Raw genomic sequence first — 22,111 nt, 5'->3', positions numbered from 1 at the left:
GTATTAATATATAATATTAAATACGATGGAGTTTATAACTAACTGTAAACTTTTTGTTTTCAAATAATTACTTTTTTAAAAAATATAATCAATATTTTTAGCAATTTCTAAATCAGTTATAAGTGTTCGTTATTTTGAAAGACGTCCCTATATATAGGGAATCTAAAATTTCTATAAGGTTTTAAATACAAGAGCTACAGTTGAAGTAATCATATAAAAATTGAATAGAAGTATGTTATAATAAAGTTACAATTTTAAACTTTCAAACAAAAAATACAGTTATGTATTTAATAAATAAAATATATTACTTTTGCAAGATTACATAGCTAATATAAAAGATTTGTTATTATTATTACGTAAAGTGATTTAGAGCTTTTAACTGTGTTTTTCAAGCATGTCTTTGTTACACTTGGTTTATTTAGCCATTCTTTTGAAAGTTCTTTCCCTTTAATAAAAATTTGGTATTTGGATTTTCAAATGGAAGATAACTCGTTGCTTAACTTTACATTCATTTCAAATTCCTGCACCTTATGTTGACCGCTTACATATAAATACAAATTTAAGTTATTATTTGCTATTGTAAAAATTATACAGAGCAGAATCTCTGAACAAAATAGTTTGGTATGTTTTTTAGCATTATCAAGTTGAAAAACTTGAACATCAGTAGCCGTTGTACTTAATGTTAGTAGACATACAGTCTTAGTCGTAAATTAAACATTTAATAAGTTGTCTTTTCATATTTTTCACCCTCCCCTAAAGGATTCATATATAACAATTTTAGTCTGGAATTTATAACAATTATAACCTTTTATTTTTCAAAAACAAAAAATCGTTACATAATCACACAATATAGACATTTTACAATTATAACTAAAGACAGCCAAGCTGAAAACAGATAAGTTCCGTTTTGGAACTCTCCTTGGGAGGACTGCAGAGAGCCCAACACTACAAGAACTGTTTTTTTCCAGACTTTATTCCCCGGGAGGGGGGGGGGAAGCACTTAAAATTTTCTAAGGAGGGGGGGGGGGGGGCTATGTCGTAAAGTACAAAGTAGACTCGTGGACTTTGCAACAATTTCAATAACAACAATTTCAATAAAATGTGATTACGCTTGTAAACTTTTGCGACAAAGGAGCAGGGGCGTAGCGAGGGGGGGGGGGGCGGGGGTGCGGACCGCACCGGGTGACACCATTTAGGGAGGTGACACCAAGGCAAAAAAATAGCAAAATAAATAGAGAAAAACTCGAGAAGGGTGCAAATCAAAAGTTTGAGGGGGGTGCAAGCGAAAACTTGAGGGGGGGGGGTGCAAATCGAATGTTTGAGGGGAGGGGGAAGCAAATCGAAAATTTGAAAGTTTGTCCCTGGGAAGGGTCTCTATGCCTCTGGGTGGGTGACTACATTAAGTGCCGCACCGGGTGACACCCGACCTCGCTACGCCACTGTGAAGGAGGCAAGTAAAATTTGATTTTGATGTCTACTTATAACGCTTATGCCATTGATAATAAATTAAAATGTCGCTAAATAATCTGGCGCCAGCGCTGCCTTTACCCTAATATTTTATTATTTTAACCGGAAAAAAAGGGTTGCTTCACAGATTTTTAGATTTTATATCACTCCCTGAATGGTGAACCACACCCCCCCCCCCCCATCCAGACCACTGCCTTCATTAAAATACCTAGGTTAATGAATATTTTAAATAATCAGTTACTTTTTTTTAAAAAATTACATGTTTTTGTGAATTCTATAAATTTTAATATCACATTTAAAAAATCCAAACTTAGGGTTTCTTCCATCGGAGCTTACGACGTTACCGAGAGTACAAATGCCGTGCCAACCGGTCTTCCGGCTACTGTGAGTACAAGCCGGGAAAACGGAAGTCGTGTCAGTACTGCCGGTACCAAAAGTGTCTGGACGCCGGCATGTCCAAGGAAGGTGGGCAGTTGGTTAATTAACTAATTAGTTTTTAAAGTAATCAGCAGGTGTAATTATATTTGGACGCTGGCATGTCCAAGGAAGGTGAGCAGTTGGTTAATTAACTAATTAGTTTTTAAAGTAATCAGCAGGTGTAATTATATTTGGACGCTGGCATGTCCAAGGAAGGTGGGCAGTTTTTTAATTAACTAATTAGTGTTTAAAGTAATCAGCAGGTGTAATTATATCTGGACGCTGGCATGTCCAAGGAAGGTGGGCAGTTTTTTAATTAACTAATTAGTGTTTAAAGTAATTAGCAGGTGTAATTATATCTGGACGCTGTTATGTCCAAGGTACGGAAGTATTTTTTTTAATTAACAAATTAAATTATTTTTAAGTAATCAGCAGTTGCAATTATATTTGTACGCGGGGATGTCAAAGGAAGTTGGTTAATTAGCAAATAATTATTTTAAAGTAATCAGCACACTCAGTTGTAGCTTATGTCTGGACGCTGAAATGTCTAAGGAAGGTGAACATTTTAAAAAAGAAACAAATTAGTATTTTAAAGTAATCAAAACACTCAGTTGTAGCTTATGTCTGGACGCTGAAATGTCTAAGAAAGGTGAACATTTTTAAAAAAGAAACAAATTAGTATTTTAAAGTAATCAAAACACTCAGTTGTAGCTTATGTCTGGACGCTGAAATGTCTAAGAAAGGTGAACATTTTTAAAAAAGTAACAAATAATTATTTTAATGTAATCAAAACACTCAGGTTTAATTATATCTGGACGCTGGGATGTTTGAAGAAGGTGGACATTTTTTAATTAACAAATAACTATTTGAAAGTAATCAATAAAGGTGAACATTATTCTAAAATTAACATATTAGTATTTTAAAGTAGTCAGCATTTATAGCTTAAATCTTGACCCTAGGATGTCCAAGGCAGGTGAACATAAGTTTGCTACAATTATTTTTTTAAAAATATTAATTTATTTCATTTTGCGATAAGTGCATGTCACATTGTAATCAATGTCTCTACGGCATTTTTCGCCTTTCGAAAAGGCATTGAGAATTTTAATGATCTATCGCTAACATAAGGACTAGGTTAAACAGAGTAGTATCGCACTTTAAAATCAATGGGTTATGTGGCGTTAGAGAGGAGTTAAAATGTGATATTTAATCTAATTTATATGCGATATAGATCTACATTGTCGTATCAACATCTTCGTCTAACTTGTGAATTTATTATTTGAAAATACTAACTTTTGGTAATCCGCATTTCTTGTGAGTGTTTCTTCCAGACTTTTTTCTCCGGGGGGGGGGGGGGAGGCACTTGAAATTTTCGGGGGGGGGGGGGGGGGGGGGCGGTCAACATTTTTCGGGGAGGGGGGTCGGACACTAGTAAAAGTGTATGTTTCCTATATAAAATCCATCTCGTTCTGGGGGGGGGGGGGCGGAGTCCCCCGAAGAGATGCCTGGAAGAAACTCTGTTTGTAAGTGGCATATATTTACACAAGCAAAAGAAACTTATTTTATAAAATCTCGAAGCGATAAAAACACTTTTTATCAAACAAATCTAAAGATGTGTAACCATAATTCTACGTGTGATTAACGCAAAAACAATGTCAGTGCCAGCCCCTTAATTTCACCAATTTAAAATATTGCAATTAAAATGTTACAAATCAGCCACATTTTTTCTCCAGCCATCAAGACAGGGAGGTACACGTACTTAAAGAGGACAGAAGACACGAAAGAACTGAGGAGACTTCAGGATCTTTCTCTCGCTCTAGGCACTGGTAATGGCATACCCCTTTCTACACCATTTTCTCTTTTACCTACGCTCATTACGTCCTCTCACTCTCTCTTTCTCTCTCCCTCTCAGAGTTTCCCCCGAAGAAAGTCTACCGCCCCCCCCCCCCCGAACGAAATGGAATTTATATACAAAACATACTTTTACTAGTGTCCGCCCCCCGAAAATTTTAGTCCAGCCCCCCCCCCCCCCCCCCGAAAATTTAAAGTGCCCCCCCTCCCCAGAGAAAAAAGTCTGGAAGAAACACTGCTCCCTCTCTCTCCCTCACTTTCTTTTTCTTCCCCCTCTCTCTCTACCCTTTTCCCTCTTAACCCTGCCCACTACCCCCTCCCTTCTCTATTCTTATCTCTCTCCACCCTTTTCCCTCTTACCCCCATCCAATGTCCCCTTCTATTTTCTTCTCTTAGTATCTCTCCAAGTGAGTATAATCCAACCATCAGGGATCATGTTTTCAAGTTGTTCTACTTTTTAAGGGTATATGCGTGACAAAAAAAACACAAAATTTCTTGTTTTTCGTCATGATGGGTTCCTTGCACTTTTGGATACTTTGTCCATTTTTTTTATTAAGAAAATAATAACTTTAAAGAGAAAAATGTTTTTAGGTGTTTAAATTATCATTTTTATGACCCTGTTAATTAAAAAAAATAATGAATTTTTCCCAATCTTACACGCTCTCTATGAAAATTTTAATATTTGTCCTCATATTGTATTTGGCATCATTGTAAAGCTGGATTTCTCATTTATTTGATAATCTTAATTTCTATCATCTCGGAAACACCCAAAGCTTACAATCGGCTTTGCAGTTTACACAGATATGGTATTTTCGTGGCCTACTTTTCGTTACTTTTGGCTGTTTTTCTGGGTTCGAATGTTTTTAATACAATAAAGCCTACTACTTTTTTATTTATTAAACAATCGCAACCATATTTTCAGTAATTGTTCTTCGTGCAAAAATACAACTTTTGTCCCGATGGAATTGTGATGGCTTACATAGAAAAAAAGGCTTTGGTAATTAATATGCAAATTTTAAAAATTTTGAACACTTTTTGAACAATTTTGTAGACTTTGTAAAATTCTTACTAGTAGCTATTTCAAAAGGTTTTTGTGACAAAAGTTTTAATATATACTGAAATATAAGCAATTTAAATTTGATTGCTACAGGTGCATAAATAAAAAAAAGCCTTGGCATTTTTAAAAGTACACAAAAATTCAAAATGGCGGAGGTTTTTTTTGGGTTTCCATGACAACCAAAATTGTTTTCAACTCTTTCTTTTTTTTTTGCTGTTTAATACTTACTTTTATATGCCAAACATGATAAAAGTATTCAAAAGGCTTTAGATATTAAATTGTAAAAAATAGGAAATAACATATCATATCCCCATAAAAAAGAATTATGGGTTAAAAAAATTCTGAATATTTTTAATGCCCACTGATTGAATACATTTTTAACACATTTCAGTTTTGTTTCTAAATCCTCTTACTTGTTTACCATAATCTATCCTATGGAAAAAAAAACGTGAGAATTTTTTTTGTATATGTGTCCTCAGGTGGATTTGATCCAGCATCTTTATCGTTAGGCTCCTCAAGAAGCAGCTCATCATCTTCAGTGGAGGACACAACTGAACTCTACTCCACCTCCTGCAACTCGATAATGGAGGTCGACTCGACTACCCAAGAAGACCTTGACCAAGTGACCTTGAGTAAAGGTGACCCAACCACATCCACAAGTCACATGTCACCGAGTCACTTTTTTAACCTCGATTCCAGAACCAACCAACAGACATCGAGCCTCGCTTTGGAAGACTGGCGCGCTTTTCCAAAAATGAAATCTTCAAGCAGAAACTTGTCTAACTCCCAAACTCTCAAACCCAAAACTTCAATTCCTCATCACGTGATTCGTGCGAACCAATCAAATTTATCTGAAGGTTTTCAAATCAAAATGGGCGACGAAATCAGCTACAACTTGCCGGAAAGCGTGCGAGTGAAACCGAAAGTAGATCCGTACAGTTTAGACGCGGATTCGTCATACGAAAACCAGTTTGTGAATTTCAACAGAACTCCAGCTCGCGACTGCAACCAGACCAGCTACAAACCTCTACGGTATGACCAGCATGGCTACGGCGAGGCGAATCAAGCTAACATCAAACCACTTTCGTTTCAACACGATAATGATTCAGAATGTTGCAGACAATACACTGATCTAACCCCATGTTCGCTGGATTCAGCCTCAAGTTTACAGAGGGAGGTTTATTTTTCCGACCCCCACGGAAATTTCCCGAACTTGTCATTAATTACCGACTCTGCCAAGATCGTATCACTACAACAAAATCCTATTTGTGAACTGACGTCACTCAAACAGGAAACACCTACGTCAGATTACGACGCTGTGCAGAATTCTTACATTTTAAACAGCCAATTACCGTCATCGATCTCACAAGGCATCGCCACGCCTTTCACGTCGCCGGGGCGGGGTCAGGACGAGGGGTCAGGCAGCACGGAGGAGGAGGGTGGGGTCGTGCTCAATATTGACAGCGGGCAGCTGATCAAGGTGGAGAATTCTTGTTCCAGCCCCGCGCACACGCTGTGTGAGTACGATGCACGCGCCACGTCTCCTAGCGGGAGCGAATCGGAGAAATCGATGTATTTAAGAAGGTGAGAAATACAATATATATATATATATATATATATATATATATATATATATATATATATATATATATATATATATATATATATATATATATAAACCTATATAAATATATATAAATATAGGTCTATATATATATATATATATATATATATATATATATATATATATATATATATATATATATATATTTAGGTTTATATTTCTATATTTATTTATTTATTTTATTTATACATACATATATACATATATGTAATTAAACTACTAAATGTTAATAAAACAAAGTATACCCGCGACCAAAACTTAACGAAATAACAAACATGATACATGAATCGATAATTAATTCGACATTGAATGATTAATTTGTTGCACATTTATTAAACTTACTATGCTGCTGTAATTAATCTTGCTTGTAAAATTGAGTATTGACAACGACTAAAAAAAAAGAGTTGGTAATAGTGTTCTGATAACCTCATGTAATTAATTTTTCTATGAAATAAAGATTACAGAATCAGCCATATATAGCGGTGAAAAAAATTGTACAACTTCTTCGGGTCAAATGATTACTGTATATTTTTGTGTAAAAACACACATACACTCACCCACAAACGCGCACATACGCGCGCGCACGGACGCACACACACACAGACACACACAAAACGAACTGGTATACATCCAAACCCCCCCCCCCCCCCTCTCTTCAGACAACAGCACCCACAGAAACTTTCTGCCGTCGAGACCTTGCTGACGTCACCGAGTCCCACCAGCCCACGCAGCACCAAGTCCACCTCCCCGCTCCCCTCCCCCCAGCTTGACGTCACACAATCCAGCCCGGCCGCCAGCCCGGGGACCCACGGGGTGTCGCTGGCGAACGTGCACGAGCTGTTCGTAAACAAAGATGACGTCATTTCCGCCATGGTGGAGTCGCACAACGAGAATGTGGGGGATTTCATGAAGATGTCGAAAGAGGAGATGATCCGGCAACAACAGGCCCATTACGTAAGTTTAATAGAGATCCGGTAACAACAGGCCCATTACGTAAGTTTAATAGAGATCCGGTAACAACAGGCCCATTACGTAAGTTTTATAGACATCCGGTAACAACAGGCCCATTACGTAAGTTTAATAGAGATCCAAGTACAGGCCCATTACGTAAGTTTAAACAGGCCCATTACGTAAGTTTAATAGAGATCCGGTAACAACAGTCCCATTACGTAAGTTTAATAGAGATCCGCTAACAGGCCCATTACGTAAGTTTAATAGAGATCCGGTAACAGCAGGCCCATTACGTAAGTTTTATAGAGATCCGGTAACAACAGGCCCATTACGTAAGTTTAATAGAGATCCGGTAACAACAGGCCCATTACGTAAGTTTAATAGAGATCCGCGGTAACAACAGGCCCATTACGTAAGTTTAATAGAGATCCGGTAACAACAGGCCCATTACGTAAGTTTAATAGAGATCCAAGTACAGGCCCATTACGTAAGTTTAATAGAGATCCGGCAACAACAGGCCCATTACGTAAGTTTAATAGAGATCCGGCAACAACAGGCCCATTACGTAAGTTTAATAGAGATCCGGTAACAACAGGCCCATTACGTAAGTTTAATAGAGATCCGGTAACAACAGGCCCATTACGTAAGTTTAAAAGTTATCTCTCTTTAAAAGAGACACATTTTAACACTCCAATGAAATAAATCCACAAAGATAAATTACATAAAAATAAAATGGAAAACACTTTTTTTTTTAACCTTTCGTTTTTTGTTTTTTTTTTTAATTTTAGATGTTCGAAATCATGTAAAGAATTTGATGTTAATGTTGATTTTAAACCTGACGTTCTATGGGGCAAGTGAAGTAGAGTTCACTTGTTTCTGTGACCTCTCAACACTATGTTCAGCCGCCTTTACTTTCCTTAACGTGAGTTAGGTACCCATCAGAGTTGGGTGGACTCAGGGACAGTCTACAAATCATTTATAAAATCCAACTTTTTTTTTTTTTTAATACTTTTATTTGCAATTAAAACAAGTACATCAACATCAAATGTTTTAACATAATTTTGAACACCAAATGAAAACGAAAGGTTTTGCAAATGTACATAATGAATATTTACATGATGTCATGTATTTGATTATAAAAAATTGCAAAGGATGACAGTAAAATGGGTGAAGGTAAAATGAAAGTGTCAGAAGTCTGGGTGGGGAGAGGAAAGGAAATTTTTCAGAGAGGGTCAATGGGACAGTGAAGCATTTTCTATGTAGGGAAACAACTTAAGTTGACTAGTTGAAAGGGTGTTGTAGTGGTCGCATTGAGTTTTCAAAAGGTTGCAGTGTGAAAGATGAGGGGAAAGAGACAAGATTTAGAACTTTAAATAAGTTCTGGATATTGATGTTGCGGTGGGTGGTGGGGTCGTTGTAACAGTTAAAGGGATTGTGGGGTTATCATGTCTGAGGGTAAAGTGGATAGAGGGGGAGAGAGGAGGGGGTAGATTTTTATTTGTATTTTTATTAATTCAATTGTTTTAAACATTTAAATCAGTAATAATAATATATTTGATAGATTTTACACAGCATCAAAGACATGAACAATGAACATCAATTGCATATATAATAATCAAAGGGAAAAAAAATAAAATGGCATAAGAACTAGATTAAAATAAGGTGTGCTAACTAGGTTTCTCTTCACTGCTTAGTTTAGTGTGCTGCGGAGTCAAAGGTTCACACTGTAGCCACCCATGGACAGAAATAGAAACGACCGTGGGAGAAGTGTCTCTGTAATCACATACTGATCTATCATTCCAAAACTTTCCATGACATAAAATTTTAAAATTGACCCTTGGCAATGAGGGCACGCTACCTTGAAATGTCCGATAAAATCCAACATGGCGAAAAGATTTACGTGAACACTAGAAGTCCAATATGGTTTCAACGGTATCTTCGCTTGTGTTGCAAATGTGTAAAACATAATGATATTGTGTGTATGTTTGCAATTACATAGATTTTTAATACTTCCGACAAAAGCACATCTATGTATGTCATCATTTTTTAAAAAGAACCTTATTTTCTTTATTAATATGTTTTGACAAATAAAAAGGCATGTCATTTTTATTTGATTTTATTTTACCGATCTTATTATGTCTACTAAATAGGTGATTACTTCCCTTGCATAATTTCTCAGCAAGAAAAATCTATATAGAATTTTAAAATAAAATATAGGCAACAATGTATTCAATCTTATGAACACACAAAATTAGCTTAGATAATAGACACTATATGGTCGGAGTAGTCGTGCGATTGATTTCACTACTCTCTTCTTACATATCGAAAGTAGCATGCAGTTAGCTGATTACGTAAATTACATTTTAGTTTTTTTTAAATGTGTTAAAATAATAGTACTTTCATAAAGTGTTTCAGTTTAAACATATAATAAAGATTTAACTAGGGTTTAAAAATAATATAAATTAAAAAACGTTGTAAACATAAATTTAAGATACATTTAGTTCCGTAATACAAATAAACCGGGAGTACTCCCCTAAACTTTCTCGAATATTCTTATATAAAACAACAGGGGATGGGAACTCGGGATATAGACATGATTTTTAATCCATTTTAAATCCTTAAACTTTTTAAAATAGAATAAAATCCCGTGGAAAAAGAATTGCACACCAAGTGAACGAAAAATAAAATGTGTATAATAGTGCGCAATATTATTAATACTTTATAAATTTACATTAGTTTCTTGAGAAATCGGAAATAGCGTAAATTAATACTTCCGGTCAACGGAAATTACTCACAATTTGAAAGAAGGTAGAGAATTAGTTCTTTTACATACATGTGAAATTTCATTCATCTAGCTAAAATAGTACTCAAGTTATAGGCTTTTGAAAAATTCAAAGTAGAAAAAGTACCACTTCCGGTTATCGGAAATCGCTCAAAAGTCGATAAAAAACTACGATTTTGATATAATACTTATATATGAAATTTCATCAACCTAGCTGTAACGGTACTCAAGTTATCGTGTTTACACACACACAGACACACACACATACGGACAAGATTGCAAAACTATGTTTTTCCGACTCAGAAGTTGAGTTAAATATTTAAACATATGATTTTTTTTTCAGATATTATGTTAGGTGAAAAACAAGACATTTAAAAGTCTGAGTCTTATTACTGTATTAAAAGTCTGTCCTTGGTCTGTTTCAGGAAGCATGTAAACTGAAAAACAAGACATTTGGAAGTCTGGAATTTCTTCCAGAGAAGGAATACGACGAGATTTACTCAGTCACCGGTATGGACGTGGATAATCGGTTGGTTTTACATTTGCATTGGGTGGTGGAACTTCGGTGGTGTGCAATCGGTGGTTTTTGCATTAGCTGTATGTCAGTGGAATAACAGTGGGTTTAACATTAGCTGTAGGCTGGTGGTATATCGGTGGTTTTTACATTAGCTGTATGTAGTGAAATATCAGCATTGGCTCTTTGATTTTGACAGTTTTCACCATTTTACACTTCAGTACTTTATCATATAGCCTACGGAGTATATAGGACATTCTTGTATTATGTCTTGTGTTGTTTCTTTCAGACATTTTTTCACTGAGCTTCTTAATAGTGTGGTGAGGAAAAAAGGACGGGGGTGTGGGGAGGGGTTCAGAAATTAAAATAAATTTTCCAAAAAGGGGAGGGTGGAGACGGGCGCTGGTTAAAGTTTATATTTTTAAATGAATCCCGTCTGTATTCCGACACAAGTCACCATCTCAATAGGACTGGTAAGTAGGTCACCAACCAGTTCTACGGCTCAATAAAACCTGCATGAGCCATAGAACTGGTGGGTGACCTACTTACCAGCCCTATTATCACGTGACACAACTGTAATCTTCTATTGGTTGCCTCTCAGGCGTAGGATGATTGACAACTTCCTGCTGAAAATGGAGAGCTGTGTCCGATGTCTGGTGCAGTTCGCCAAATCTATCCCAGGGTTCACAAACCTGGATCTCAACACGCAAGTAGACCTCATCAAATGTAAGCCTACGTTGGGTATTTTATTAAAGGAGGAAGTGGCGGGATGGGGGGGGGCAGAGGCGTAGCGACCCTTCCCGAGGCCCGGGGACAAACTTTCGATTTGCACCCCCTCGATATTTCAATTTGTTTTTCCAACCCATTTTGGCGCCCCACTAAGGTCGGCGCCCGGGGACATATATCTCCCCCGGGGGAGGGGGGGTGTTTTTATTTAAAAATAGGTAATGGAGAAATTTAGACTTTAAATGTGTCCGCTGATTATTTAAGACACTGGTTTTATAATGTATTGTTGCAAATATATTTAATTAGTTGTAAGAGTGTTTTACTTTTCTTTAACAGTTAAAGTTCATGTAGCGTTACCTTTTCTTAAACTACGTACCCTATTAGCGGCTCGCCGTGGAGCCATAAACGTATTAATTTATTTATTATTTTACCACTCCATGTCTAGAGAATTGCTAGATATAATCTATTTCCCCCTTCCCCAATATTAGTGAATTTCCTACAGTCAGTGTTTCTTCCAGACTTTTTTCTCCGAGGGGGGGGGGGGCACTTGATATTTCCGGGGGGGGGGCTGGCGGACAGTAGTAAAAGTGTATGTTTACTATATAATTTCCATCTCGTTCGGGGGGGGGGGGGGGGGGGGGCGGTAGACTATCTTCGGGGGGAGATGCCTGGAAGAAACTCTGCCTAGAGTAATCCTCCTTGTTTTATCTTCCTTTTTCAAATTTTGCGCTAAGCTAGTTAGAGTTACCCTCCATGTTTTACCTCCCCTTGGCAGCATCACGATCAGAGTTTGCGATGCTGACCACCTACCGGACAGTCAACCTACAGCTCGGCGTCAGCCTCGGTCTGTGTGGGCTCTGGACCTGCACGTACGATGTTGGGAGAATCGGTTCTCACGTAGCAATATCTGAGTACATGAAGTGAGTCTTTTTTTTTACTTTCTCGTATATAAGAAGTATAGATAAAGTCTTGTAATCGTGCAAAAAAAAAAAATCGAGATTTTTGCAAATCGCGACGTTTTACACCTCACTGATACGGAAAAACGTAATTTTGCAATCTTGTCCTATGTCTGTGTGTCTGTGTGTGTCTGTCTGTCTGTGTGTATATAAACACGATAACTTGAGTACCGTTACAGCTAGGTTGATGAAATTTCTTATATAGGTATTTTATCAAAATCGTAGATCCGTATCAACTTTTGAGCGATGTCCCATAACCGGAAGTGGTACTTTTTCTATTTTGAATTTTTCAAAAGCCTATAACTTGAGTACTATTTCAGATAGATAAATGAAATTTCACATGTATGTAAAAGATCTAATTCTCTACCTTCTGTTAAATTTTGAGTAATTTCCGTTGACCGGAAGTAGTAATTTACGCTACTTCCGATTTCTCAAAAAACTAATGTAAATTTTTAAAGTACTAATAATATTGCGAACTATTATGCACTTTTTTATTTGGCGTTCACTTGGTGTGCAATTAATTTGTCTACGAGATTTTATTCTATTTTTAAAACTTTAAGTATTTAAAATGGATTAAAAAATCAAGTCTATTGCCCGAGTTCCCATCCCCTGTTATTTTATATAAGAATATTCGAGAAAGTTTAGGGGAGATCACTACCGGTTTATTTTATCTGGGTACATGAAGTGAGTCTTTTTATCTGAGTACACGAAGTGAGTCTTTTTTTAATCTGAGTACATGAATTCTTTTTTTAGCGCAATTTCCATTCTGGAGAATTGCGTTTATTAACTCGTCATTTCTGGGAATGGATGGATGAATAAATGTATGGATGTATGTGTGTCCGCAGTTTTAAGTCGTATCTCCTCCTCAACGAAGCAATATCGAGGACTAGTTCCAAAAGCAAATATGTTAAGCAAGTTACGAGGATGAACATAGGCCAAAAAATTCCGGGTTTCTTTCATGGATTTCCCGGAAAAGCCAAAAAACCTCGAAAAAAAGCAGTTTTTGGCCCATATCTCGGCAACCAGACCACTTAGCGACTTGAAACATGTACCAATCGATTCCTGCCATAAGTTAGAACAATATTGCCGAAGAAAGTTTTCAAAAATATCCTTTCGGACGGTCACAAAAAATTGTTTGAATTAATTAAAATTTGGACCCAATTAGTAGGCATTTTATGCAACCACACCACACGCGTCATCACGTTCAATAGCTGCGCCATCACGTTCAATGGCTGCGACATCACGTTCGGTAGCTGGGCGCGCAATGGTTTTTAGTCATGTTACTCTATTGTAAATAAAACATGTAAAATACTGAAAAAAAAATTAATAAAAAACGTTTTAATAACTAACCAATGGTTTTACTAACCCTGCTCTCGATTTACGCTACGACAGAGCTATTTTTAGATAACATAAGGAAATTGCGCTAAAATTGTCACTAGACTTTTTTTAATTACTTGTTTATTTGAGTAGGCTACTTGAAGTGGGTCTTTTATGAATGGATTTATCGTTTTGGTGTATTTAGACTTAAACCCTTTTATTTTAAATTCATTTACCTATTTCTAATCAAACACCATAATGTTGACAAAAAATGTTAGTGGCTCTTTAAAAACTGCGATTTATTGTAAACTAGGCATACTGCCTAGCTTCGCTTAGGTTTTTAAAAGGCATTTGAGAATTTGAATACTTAATTATTTAGCGATGGATTGGGTGTGGAGTGCTTTAATAAGTTTAATAAGTTTAATTTAAACAGTAATGCTAACTTTAGAAAAAATGTTTTTGTTGGTCATTTAAATGCAGATTCGCAGCGAATTTTTGGAAAGTACGCAATCTATAACTAAAATGGAATTAGAACTACACAGGTTTCATGAACAGTATATCTCATAGTTTATATTACATTGCCTTTTGAAATTAATTAATTAATTTAATTAACATACTTAACTAAATTAACAACTTAATTTTGTACTAAATCAAATGCTATACTTCGTCATTTTCTGTTTCTGTTTAAAATAGTATACAATTATTTGAAAAATAATAATTTTAAAAACGTTATCTCCCTTGAAAACTGAACGTATGACGTATGTCATTGTTTACTTATATTGTTTGCTTATATAAGAAATTACGTTATATGAACTTATTTAACGACTATAATGGCTGTTTCCGACGGGAATAAAGTTTTTTTGTTACCCTCCATGGTCGGTCTACGACGTCACATAATATTAAAGGGAATCGTTCGTCAATTTATATATATATATATATATATATATATATATATATATATATATATATATATATATATATATATATATATATATATATCTCATATAAGGAGAATTTCACTCAAGATCATCTTTTAGCCCTCGTCGAGGGCTTTGAGTCTGACCAACAGTTTTTCCATACGGCCTAGTCATCTATAGTAGTGTATGCAAAAACTTAGCATGATGTACAGACATTAAGTAACCTAAAAATTGTGTTAAAATTTCCCTGTTTTTCCCATAAAATACAAAGATTATATAGGGAAATACAACTGGTCAGTTTTGACCGCTTTACGAAGTTTTCCCAGAATTGCCGAGTTTTTTATGAAACCCCTAGGTGTTCTTCTACCACCTCACAAAATATCAAGGGGGGTCGTCGGAGGAAATTTTTTTTCGTAATAGAGCTCATATAAAGAGAATTTCACTCGCGGTCACTTTTTAGCCCTCTTCGAGGGCTTTGAGTGCAACCGACAGTTTTCCCTAAAGGTCAAGCCATTGACCTAGGAACATGCAAAAAAATAGCCAGATATACTGAGCTTAAGTACCCTAAAGTCTGCGTTGAAATGACCCTCTGTTTTTCCCATAAAATACAAAGATTATATAGGGAAATACAACTGGTCAGTTTTGACCCCTTTACGAAGTTTTCCCAGATATGCCGAGTTTTTTGTGACACCCTAAGGCGTTCTCCTACCACCTCACAAAATATCAAGGGGGGTCGTCGGAGGAAATTTTTTTTCGTAATAGAGCTCATATAAAGAGAATTTCACTCGCGGTCACTTTTTAGCCCTCGTCGAGTGCTTTGAGTCAAACCGACAGGTCCGCCCTACGGTCAAGCCATTTACCTATAAGCATGCCAAAACTTAGCCAGATGTAAATAGGGTAAGTGCCCTAAAATCCGTTTTGAAATGACCCTCTGTTTTCCCCATAAAATACAAAGATTATATAGGGAAATACGACTGGTCAGTTTTGACCCATTTCCCGATTTTTCCCGGACATGGCGAGTTTTTTGTGACACCCCAAGGCGTTCTCCTACCACCTCACAAAATATCAAGGGGGGTCGTCGGAGGAAATTTTTTTTCGTAATAGAGCTCATATAAAGAGAATTTCACTCGCGGTCACTTTTTAGCCCTCGTCGAGGGCTTTGAGTAAGACCGACAGGTCAGCCCTACGCTCAAGCCATTTACCTATAAACATGTCAAAAATTAGCCAGATGTAAACAGGGTAAGTGCCCTAAAATCCGTTTTGAAATGACCCTCTGTTTTTCCCATAAAATACAAAGATTATATAGGGAAATACGACTGGTCAGTTTTGACCCATTTCCAGAATTTTCCCGGACATGGCGAGTTTTTTGTGACACCCCAAGGCGTTCTCCTACCACCTCACAAAATTTCAAGGGGGGTCGTCGGAGGAAATTTTTTTTCGTAATATAGCCCATATAAGGCGCCGGTCAGCCGAGGTCAGTTTTGACCCCTTCTCCGTAGACTTTTCGGCCAACCGTCACCGGCCTTCGTGTTCTATTGCCCGAAGGCACCATCGTGCCAAATTTGACGCGCTTGCGGCGCCGGAAAGTGCCCTATCGGGCACTTGACCACTTTGCTTTATATATATAGACGAGAAAAATGGCCCGTTGAGGAAGGATACAACGGGCGCTAGGCTGATAGTGCTGTCTCTTTTCTCTAAACTAAAACCAACCCATCCCCCACACACACCACCCCCCACCCCCACCCCCCACCCCACACACCCAACCCCCACCCCACCCCCACCCCCCAAAAAACATGTCTACCGTCCCATTCAACGAAATATAATTATATACTTTTTCCAGTGTCCGCCCCCTCCCCGAAAATTCTACCCCCGCCCCCGAAAATTTCAAGTACCCCCACCCCTCTCCGGGGAGGAAAAAGTCAGAAAGAAACACTGGTGTCGCGCTTAGCTACTACGCGAAGAATTGCATTAAAGAAATTGCGAGAAAACCACTTTTTAGATTAGACACAATAATTAGGCGGTAATTTTATTATAGAGTATCGATGAGGAAACCACCCCACCCCACCCCCCCCCCCACATAAACCACCCCCACCCCCACCACCCACTCCCAAAAAAAAACATGTCTACCGTCTCATTCAACGAAATATAATTATATACTTTTTCCAGTGTCCGCCTCCCTCCGCGAAAATTCTACCCCCGCCCCCTAAAATTTCAATTACCCCCACCCCTCTCCGGGGAGGAAAAAGTCTGAAAGAAACACTGATGTCGCGCTTAGCCACTACCCGAAGAATTGCATTAAAGAAATTGCAAGATTAGACACATTAATTAGGCGGTAATTTTATTATAGAGTATCGATGAAGAAATTTCTTTTGAGATGGGGAGGGGGGGGGGCTCAGACGTTCTTACGCGGGGGGTGGGGCTTCGCCCCTACCCGAAGAATTATATGCAAGAAACTCTTCACGCAAACCATTTAGATTAGACAAAATTTCCTTTTTTTCAATGTTTACGCGAGAATCAATGACGTCATATTACTGTGTGCACTCTCTGGTTTGAGATTATGTTCTACTCTGTGCTAAATGTGTCGACGTCATATTTCGTTTTCGTTTTACTGTGAAGGTTTTTAATTTCCTTGTCTTTTCTCTAGAGCGTTCTTGTCAGACAGATAGATAGATAGATAGACAGACAGACAGCGAAACTATTAGTATTAATTGTATCTTTTGGTTCTTCCGTCTCAAAGGGTTACTGACCCCTGTCTTAGATGTTTTGTTGCTTAGATATGGCCGGGGGCGTACTGGTGTGCTTCTTTCTATACATATTATAAAGGGTCAATTATCTTTTTTTTTTTTTGGTTAATCTTAACAAAATTAAGTTTAAGAACGAATAACTACCAGAGACTTATAAAATTTGAAACTTCTTATTAAATTTTTTATTTGGTACAGCTAGCAGTTTACCGTTTTTTATTAAAGTCAAATATTAATGCGATATTTTTACCTACAAAACGTTTGACATAAAACTCCTATCAAACTTTTAATTAAAATGTTTTTGTAATTGACAAATAATTATTTCATGGTGAATTTATTTATATTTTTATTGACTTAAAGAAATATAATTAACCGTTTTTCTCTTGATAAATTTGATTATCTTAATGGGAAGTAACCAAAACATTTTAATATTAAGGTTTAAACTTTTGTACATTTTTCAACAAATAATATTATTTAATGAATATTACACTTAAATAAATATTAATTTACTAAAAATCTGCGTATTTTATGTTGTAAAGTTCTGTTAAAGTTTTTTGGCCTCACCCCCTCCCCCACCCCCAGCACTAGTCCACGCCTCCACTGGGCGGTTGTCTATGACTTCCAATATGGAAACTACATCTTTATGCAAAGTGAAGTTTCTCTTAGTATGAGTACACAGAATCAGAGCATTTATGAATTTGTATGAGTGCAATAGGTATCTCAATTTAAAGAAGTAATTACTAAGGTAATTACTCCCTTATCACACATAATTGCTGAACTTTTATTCATTGAATGATTTGGTACCCACTATTTCAATCTACATAGATTTTCTCTATTATGGGATTCTTTTCTTATTAATAAAAATAAGTTAGTACGATAAAAACCCATTTCAACCTAAAAGTTATAATTGATATGTGAATGTACAAAGATTACAATGTTATCCAAGTGGCTCCAAAAACTTTATCCTAAGTTTAAAAAAAAAAACAAAAAACTTTTGATTCCACAGATTCTCCGACTCGCTACAAAAGTTAGATCCGAGCCACGAGGAAGTTGTGCTGCTTAAGGCTATCATTGTCATGTCTACAGGTAGGTTCATGTATGCTTGTCTCTTGTCTACAGGTAAGTTCGTGTCTCTTGTCTACAGGTAAGTTCTCGTCTCTTGTCTACAGGTAAGTTCTCGTCTCTTGTCTACAGGTAGGTTCTTGTCTACAGGTATGTTCTTGTCTCTTGTCTACAGGTAGGTTCATGTATGCTTGTAACTTGTGTACAGGTAGGTTCATGTCTCTTGTCTACAGGTAGGTTCTTGTCTCTTGTCTACAGGTAGGTTCTTGTCTACAGGTATGTTCTTGTCTCTTGTCTACAGGTAGGTTCATGTATGCTTGTAACTTGTGTACAGGTAGGTTCATGTCTCTTGTGTACAGGTAGGTTCATGTCTCTTGTCTACAGGTAGGTTCTTGTCTACAGGTAGGTTCTTGTCTCTTGTCTACAGGTATGTTCTTGTCTCTTGTCTACAGGTAAGTTCTTGTCTCTTGTCTACAGGTAAGTTCTTGTCTCTTGTCTACAGGTAGGTTCTTGTCTACAGGTATGTTCTTGTCTCTTGTCTACAGGTAGGTTCATGTATGCTTGTAACTTGTGTACAGGTAGGTTCATGTCTCTTGTGTACAGGTAGGTTCATGTCTCTTGTCTACAGGTAGGTTCTTGTCTACAGGTATGTTCTTGTCTCTTGTCTACAGGTATGTTCTTGTATCTTGTGTACAGGTAGGTTCTTGTCTCTTGTCTACAGGTAGGTTCTTGTCTACAGGTATGTTCTTGTCTCTTGTCTACAGGTATGTTCTTGTCTCTTGTCTACAGGTAAGTTCTTGTATCTTGTGTACAGGTAGGTTCTTGTCTCTTGTCTACAGGTAAGTTCTTGTCTCTTGTCTACAGGTAGGTTCTTGTCTCTTGTCTACAGGTAAGTTCTTGTCTCTTGTCTACAGGTAAGTTCTTGTCTCTTGTGTACATGTAGGTTCTTGTCTCTTGTCTACAGGTAAGTTCTTGTCTCTTGTCTACAGGTAAGTTCTTGTCTACAGGTATGTTCTTGTCTCTTGTCTACAGGTATGTTCTTGTCTCTTGTGTACAGGTAGGTTCTTGTCTCTTTTATACAGGTAGGTTCTTGTCTCTTGTCTACAGGTAAGTTCTTGTCTCTTGTCTACAGGTAAGTTCTTGTCTCTTGTATACAGGTAAGTTCTTGTCTCTTGTCTACAGGTAAGTTCTTGTCTCTTGTCTACAGGTAGGTTCTTGTCTCTTGTCTACAGGTAGGTTCTTGTCTCTTGTCTACAGGTAGGTTCATGTGTCTTGTGTACAGGTAGGTTCTTATCTATAAGTAATTTTATGTGTTTTGGTCTAAAGTTAGGAAGTTTATATCTATAGGTAGTTTTTGTGTCTTTTGTCCACATGCAGGTTCTTGTCAGGTGTCCTCTTTTCTTACAACTCCCCAAAATATTCCTGTCCTTTATATATATATATATATATATATATATATATATATATATATATATAATTCTCTTCTTGGAGACGCTAGAAAACAAGTTGTAAGCGCGCTCCCTACCACCCCACCCCTACTTGTTCTGGTGAGCTTTGGTTCACGCTAAATGTTTACAATCGTAGAGCCGGGTTTAGTGACGGATACTAGGGGCAGATAATTTAGTTTGAAACGATTTTAAACTTAGGAAAGGTAACTAAGAGGAGACTGCTTTCACGGAGGGGGGGGGGGATGTGTAGGGTGGGGGTTGGTGGAAAGGAGGGTGGGGGTAGTATCGTCCTTAACGACCTACTGATAGTGTTTTAAAGCAAATATTTTCAGTGGCAGCATTGGTACTGTCGAATTCACAAATTATGAATGACTGAAAAGTAGAAAATAAAACAACTAAAGAGCAGCGTATGATATGCCGCGGGTCGGCTCGTTATATTATAAATAATATATTTCAAGTCAATGTTTAGTCTAGTAGATACAAATTTAAGAATACCAAAACCTTATGTAAGTGCAAGCAATTTAAACAAAATTTTCTTTATTCCGTCTAGACACTGTAGGCCTACACAGCTCCAATATAAAACTGTAGTAAATTTCTTTCTAGAGTTATTTGCTTTGTTGTGTCCCCTTAACTTTTTAGAAAGAAATTCATTAACGGCATTCATTTCATTGCAGATCGTGAAGGCACTATTCAGTCCCCCTTGGCCGATGCCATTCGCTGGGAACTTTGTGAGTGCCTCCTGCATGTGCTACAAAATCGTCTCGAGAATCCATCCAAACAATTGGCCAGGTATGTGTCGGCTGGTGTGGTGAAATTTAAAATTCAACATTTGCCGAAACGGACAACGTTTATTTGTGTGTTATAAACGTTCGTTGTATAGGCAAATATATTGGTTTGGTTGATCTGACACTATCATAATCGCCTTTTCTCGTCAGTGACCTAAGACACGAGGACAGGTGAAGTAGAGTTTATCTGTTTCAATGATCTTGATATATAATCTGCTCAGTATTATGCCCAGCCGCCATAGATTTTCGTAACGTGAGTAGGTACACATCAGAGCTGGGTGTACTCAGGGACCGAACTTGAGACTTTTGGGTCAGCAGCATTGTGACCACGCCATCCCATAATTATCTATAATTTATTCTTTAAAAAAATGTTTGCCCTGCGCTGTGCCATCAGGGTTAATTTATTGGAAAAAAAAACATTGCGATTTGGTAGAGAAGAAGAAAGGATTTCTATTTTTATTTTAAAATTTCAAATAGTCAAATCAAAGAATAGCACGTATTATAATTATTTGATAATACATAAAGCATTTAACTAAAGCATAAGAGGACTTATATTATACTGTTGGCAGAGCAGCTCAAAACTATATGTGGTATTCTTTAAATTACAAATATATTTCTAACATATTCGAACATACCTATAACCTATTGTAACATGTTTCTAACGCTAATCTAACATGTCTCTAATGCTAACCTAACGGATTATTTGTATGAATTTTAAATTTAATTATAATATTTTTATATTTTAAAACTTCTAAATAAATTTAGTATTTTGTTTCAATTTTAGAATTAATTAATCTCGTTTTTTTAATTTGCAGGTATATTCTGGCATTGACCCAGGTCCGGACGGTGTCCGAGGACTTCAAAGGTTTCCTGAAGTCCCTGAAGCTGGACAAGTACTCAACCATCGAGCAGAACCCTCTGATGTACGAGGTGTACTCACCCATCCTGCACGCGCACGACGGGCAGGACGGTGTTCACGAGGCTACACAGGAAAACGTGGCTGAGAAAGAAACCTACGCTTCGAGTTTCCTCGGCTGTGCCATCTCTGGCCAAAGCTAACCTAAACTCTAACCTGGCTTTAAGTTAATCAGGTTAGGAAAAATCTAAATGTGAACATGCACAAAATATCCGAAGTCCAACAGGAAGCTTTCTTTTCAGATTTTTATTAACTTCTTTATTCCCCTTTAAAAGAGTTACATTCCCTTGCTTCGTGTAGGCGTTATGCTTGCCAACAAAGCTCGCTGCAGTTTAAATGTATTGTTTAAAAAATGTTTAAGTATTAAAAGAGATTTCCCCGCTAACTATTCGCTACTCACGGTAGCTAACTCCTGCTATCTAGTTTGTTAATTTTAAAACGGAGTTATTTTCCATGAATTTACTTTAGTCGTTTCATTTTGTTTGTGTGAATGTATCTAAAATAAATCTGTCTTTCTATCTAGCTTTAGGGGTCGTCCATAAATGACGTCACACTCATAAGGGGGAGGGGGTCCGGAATTTTG

At 37.0% G+C, this 22,111-nt stretch overlaps 1 protein-coding gene across 2 annotated transcripts in view; it reads left to right on the top strand.

Annotated features, from left to right (window-relative positions):
- The window catches only part of LOC131928420 (uncharacterized), a 40,690-nt gene extending 18,579 nt beyond the window's left edge, over positions 1-22,111 (top strand). Inside the window, exons 3-12 of one of the 2 annotated variants that reach the window (XM_059284450.1) lie at positions 1,782-1,932; positions 3,615-3,707; positions 5,269-6,373; positions 7,073-7,367; positions 10,572-10,675; positions 11,262-11,386; positions 12,162-12,306; positions 18,324-18,403; positions 20,502-20,616; positions 21,428-22,111. In XM_059284450.1, the coding sequence (XP_059140433.1) occupies positions 1,782-1,932; positions 3,615-3,707; positions 5,269-6,373; positions 7,073-7,367; positions 10,572-10,675; positions 11,262-11,386; positions 12,162-12,306; positions 18,324-18,403; positions 20,502-20,616; positions 21,428-21,671 (2,457 nt within the window). In that variant the 3' untranslated portion in view covers positions 21,672-22,111. Of the gene's footprint in view, positions 1-1,781; positions 1,933-2,164; positions 2,185-3,614; positions 3,708-5,268; positions 6,374-7,072; positions 7,368-10,571; positions 10,676-11,261; positions 11,387-12,161; positions 12,307-18,323; positions 18,404-20,501; positions 20,617-21,427 lie in introns of those variants that run through there. The other variant, XM_059284451.1, reaches the window with a different exon arrangement.

The sequence above is a fragment of the Physella acuta genome, unplaced genomic scaffold, assembly GCF_028476545.2.
Source record: "Physella acuta isolate Inbredline_101_S28 unplaced genomic scaffold, ASM2847654v3 ptg001499l, whole genome shotgun sequence".
NCBI lineage: Eukaryota > Metazoa > Mollusca > Gastropoda > Physidae > Physella > Physella acuta.
This window is presented reverse-complemented; position numbering and strand designations above follow the sequence as displayed.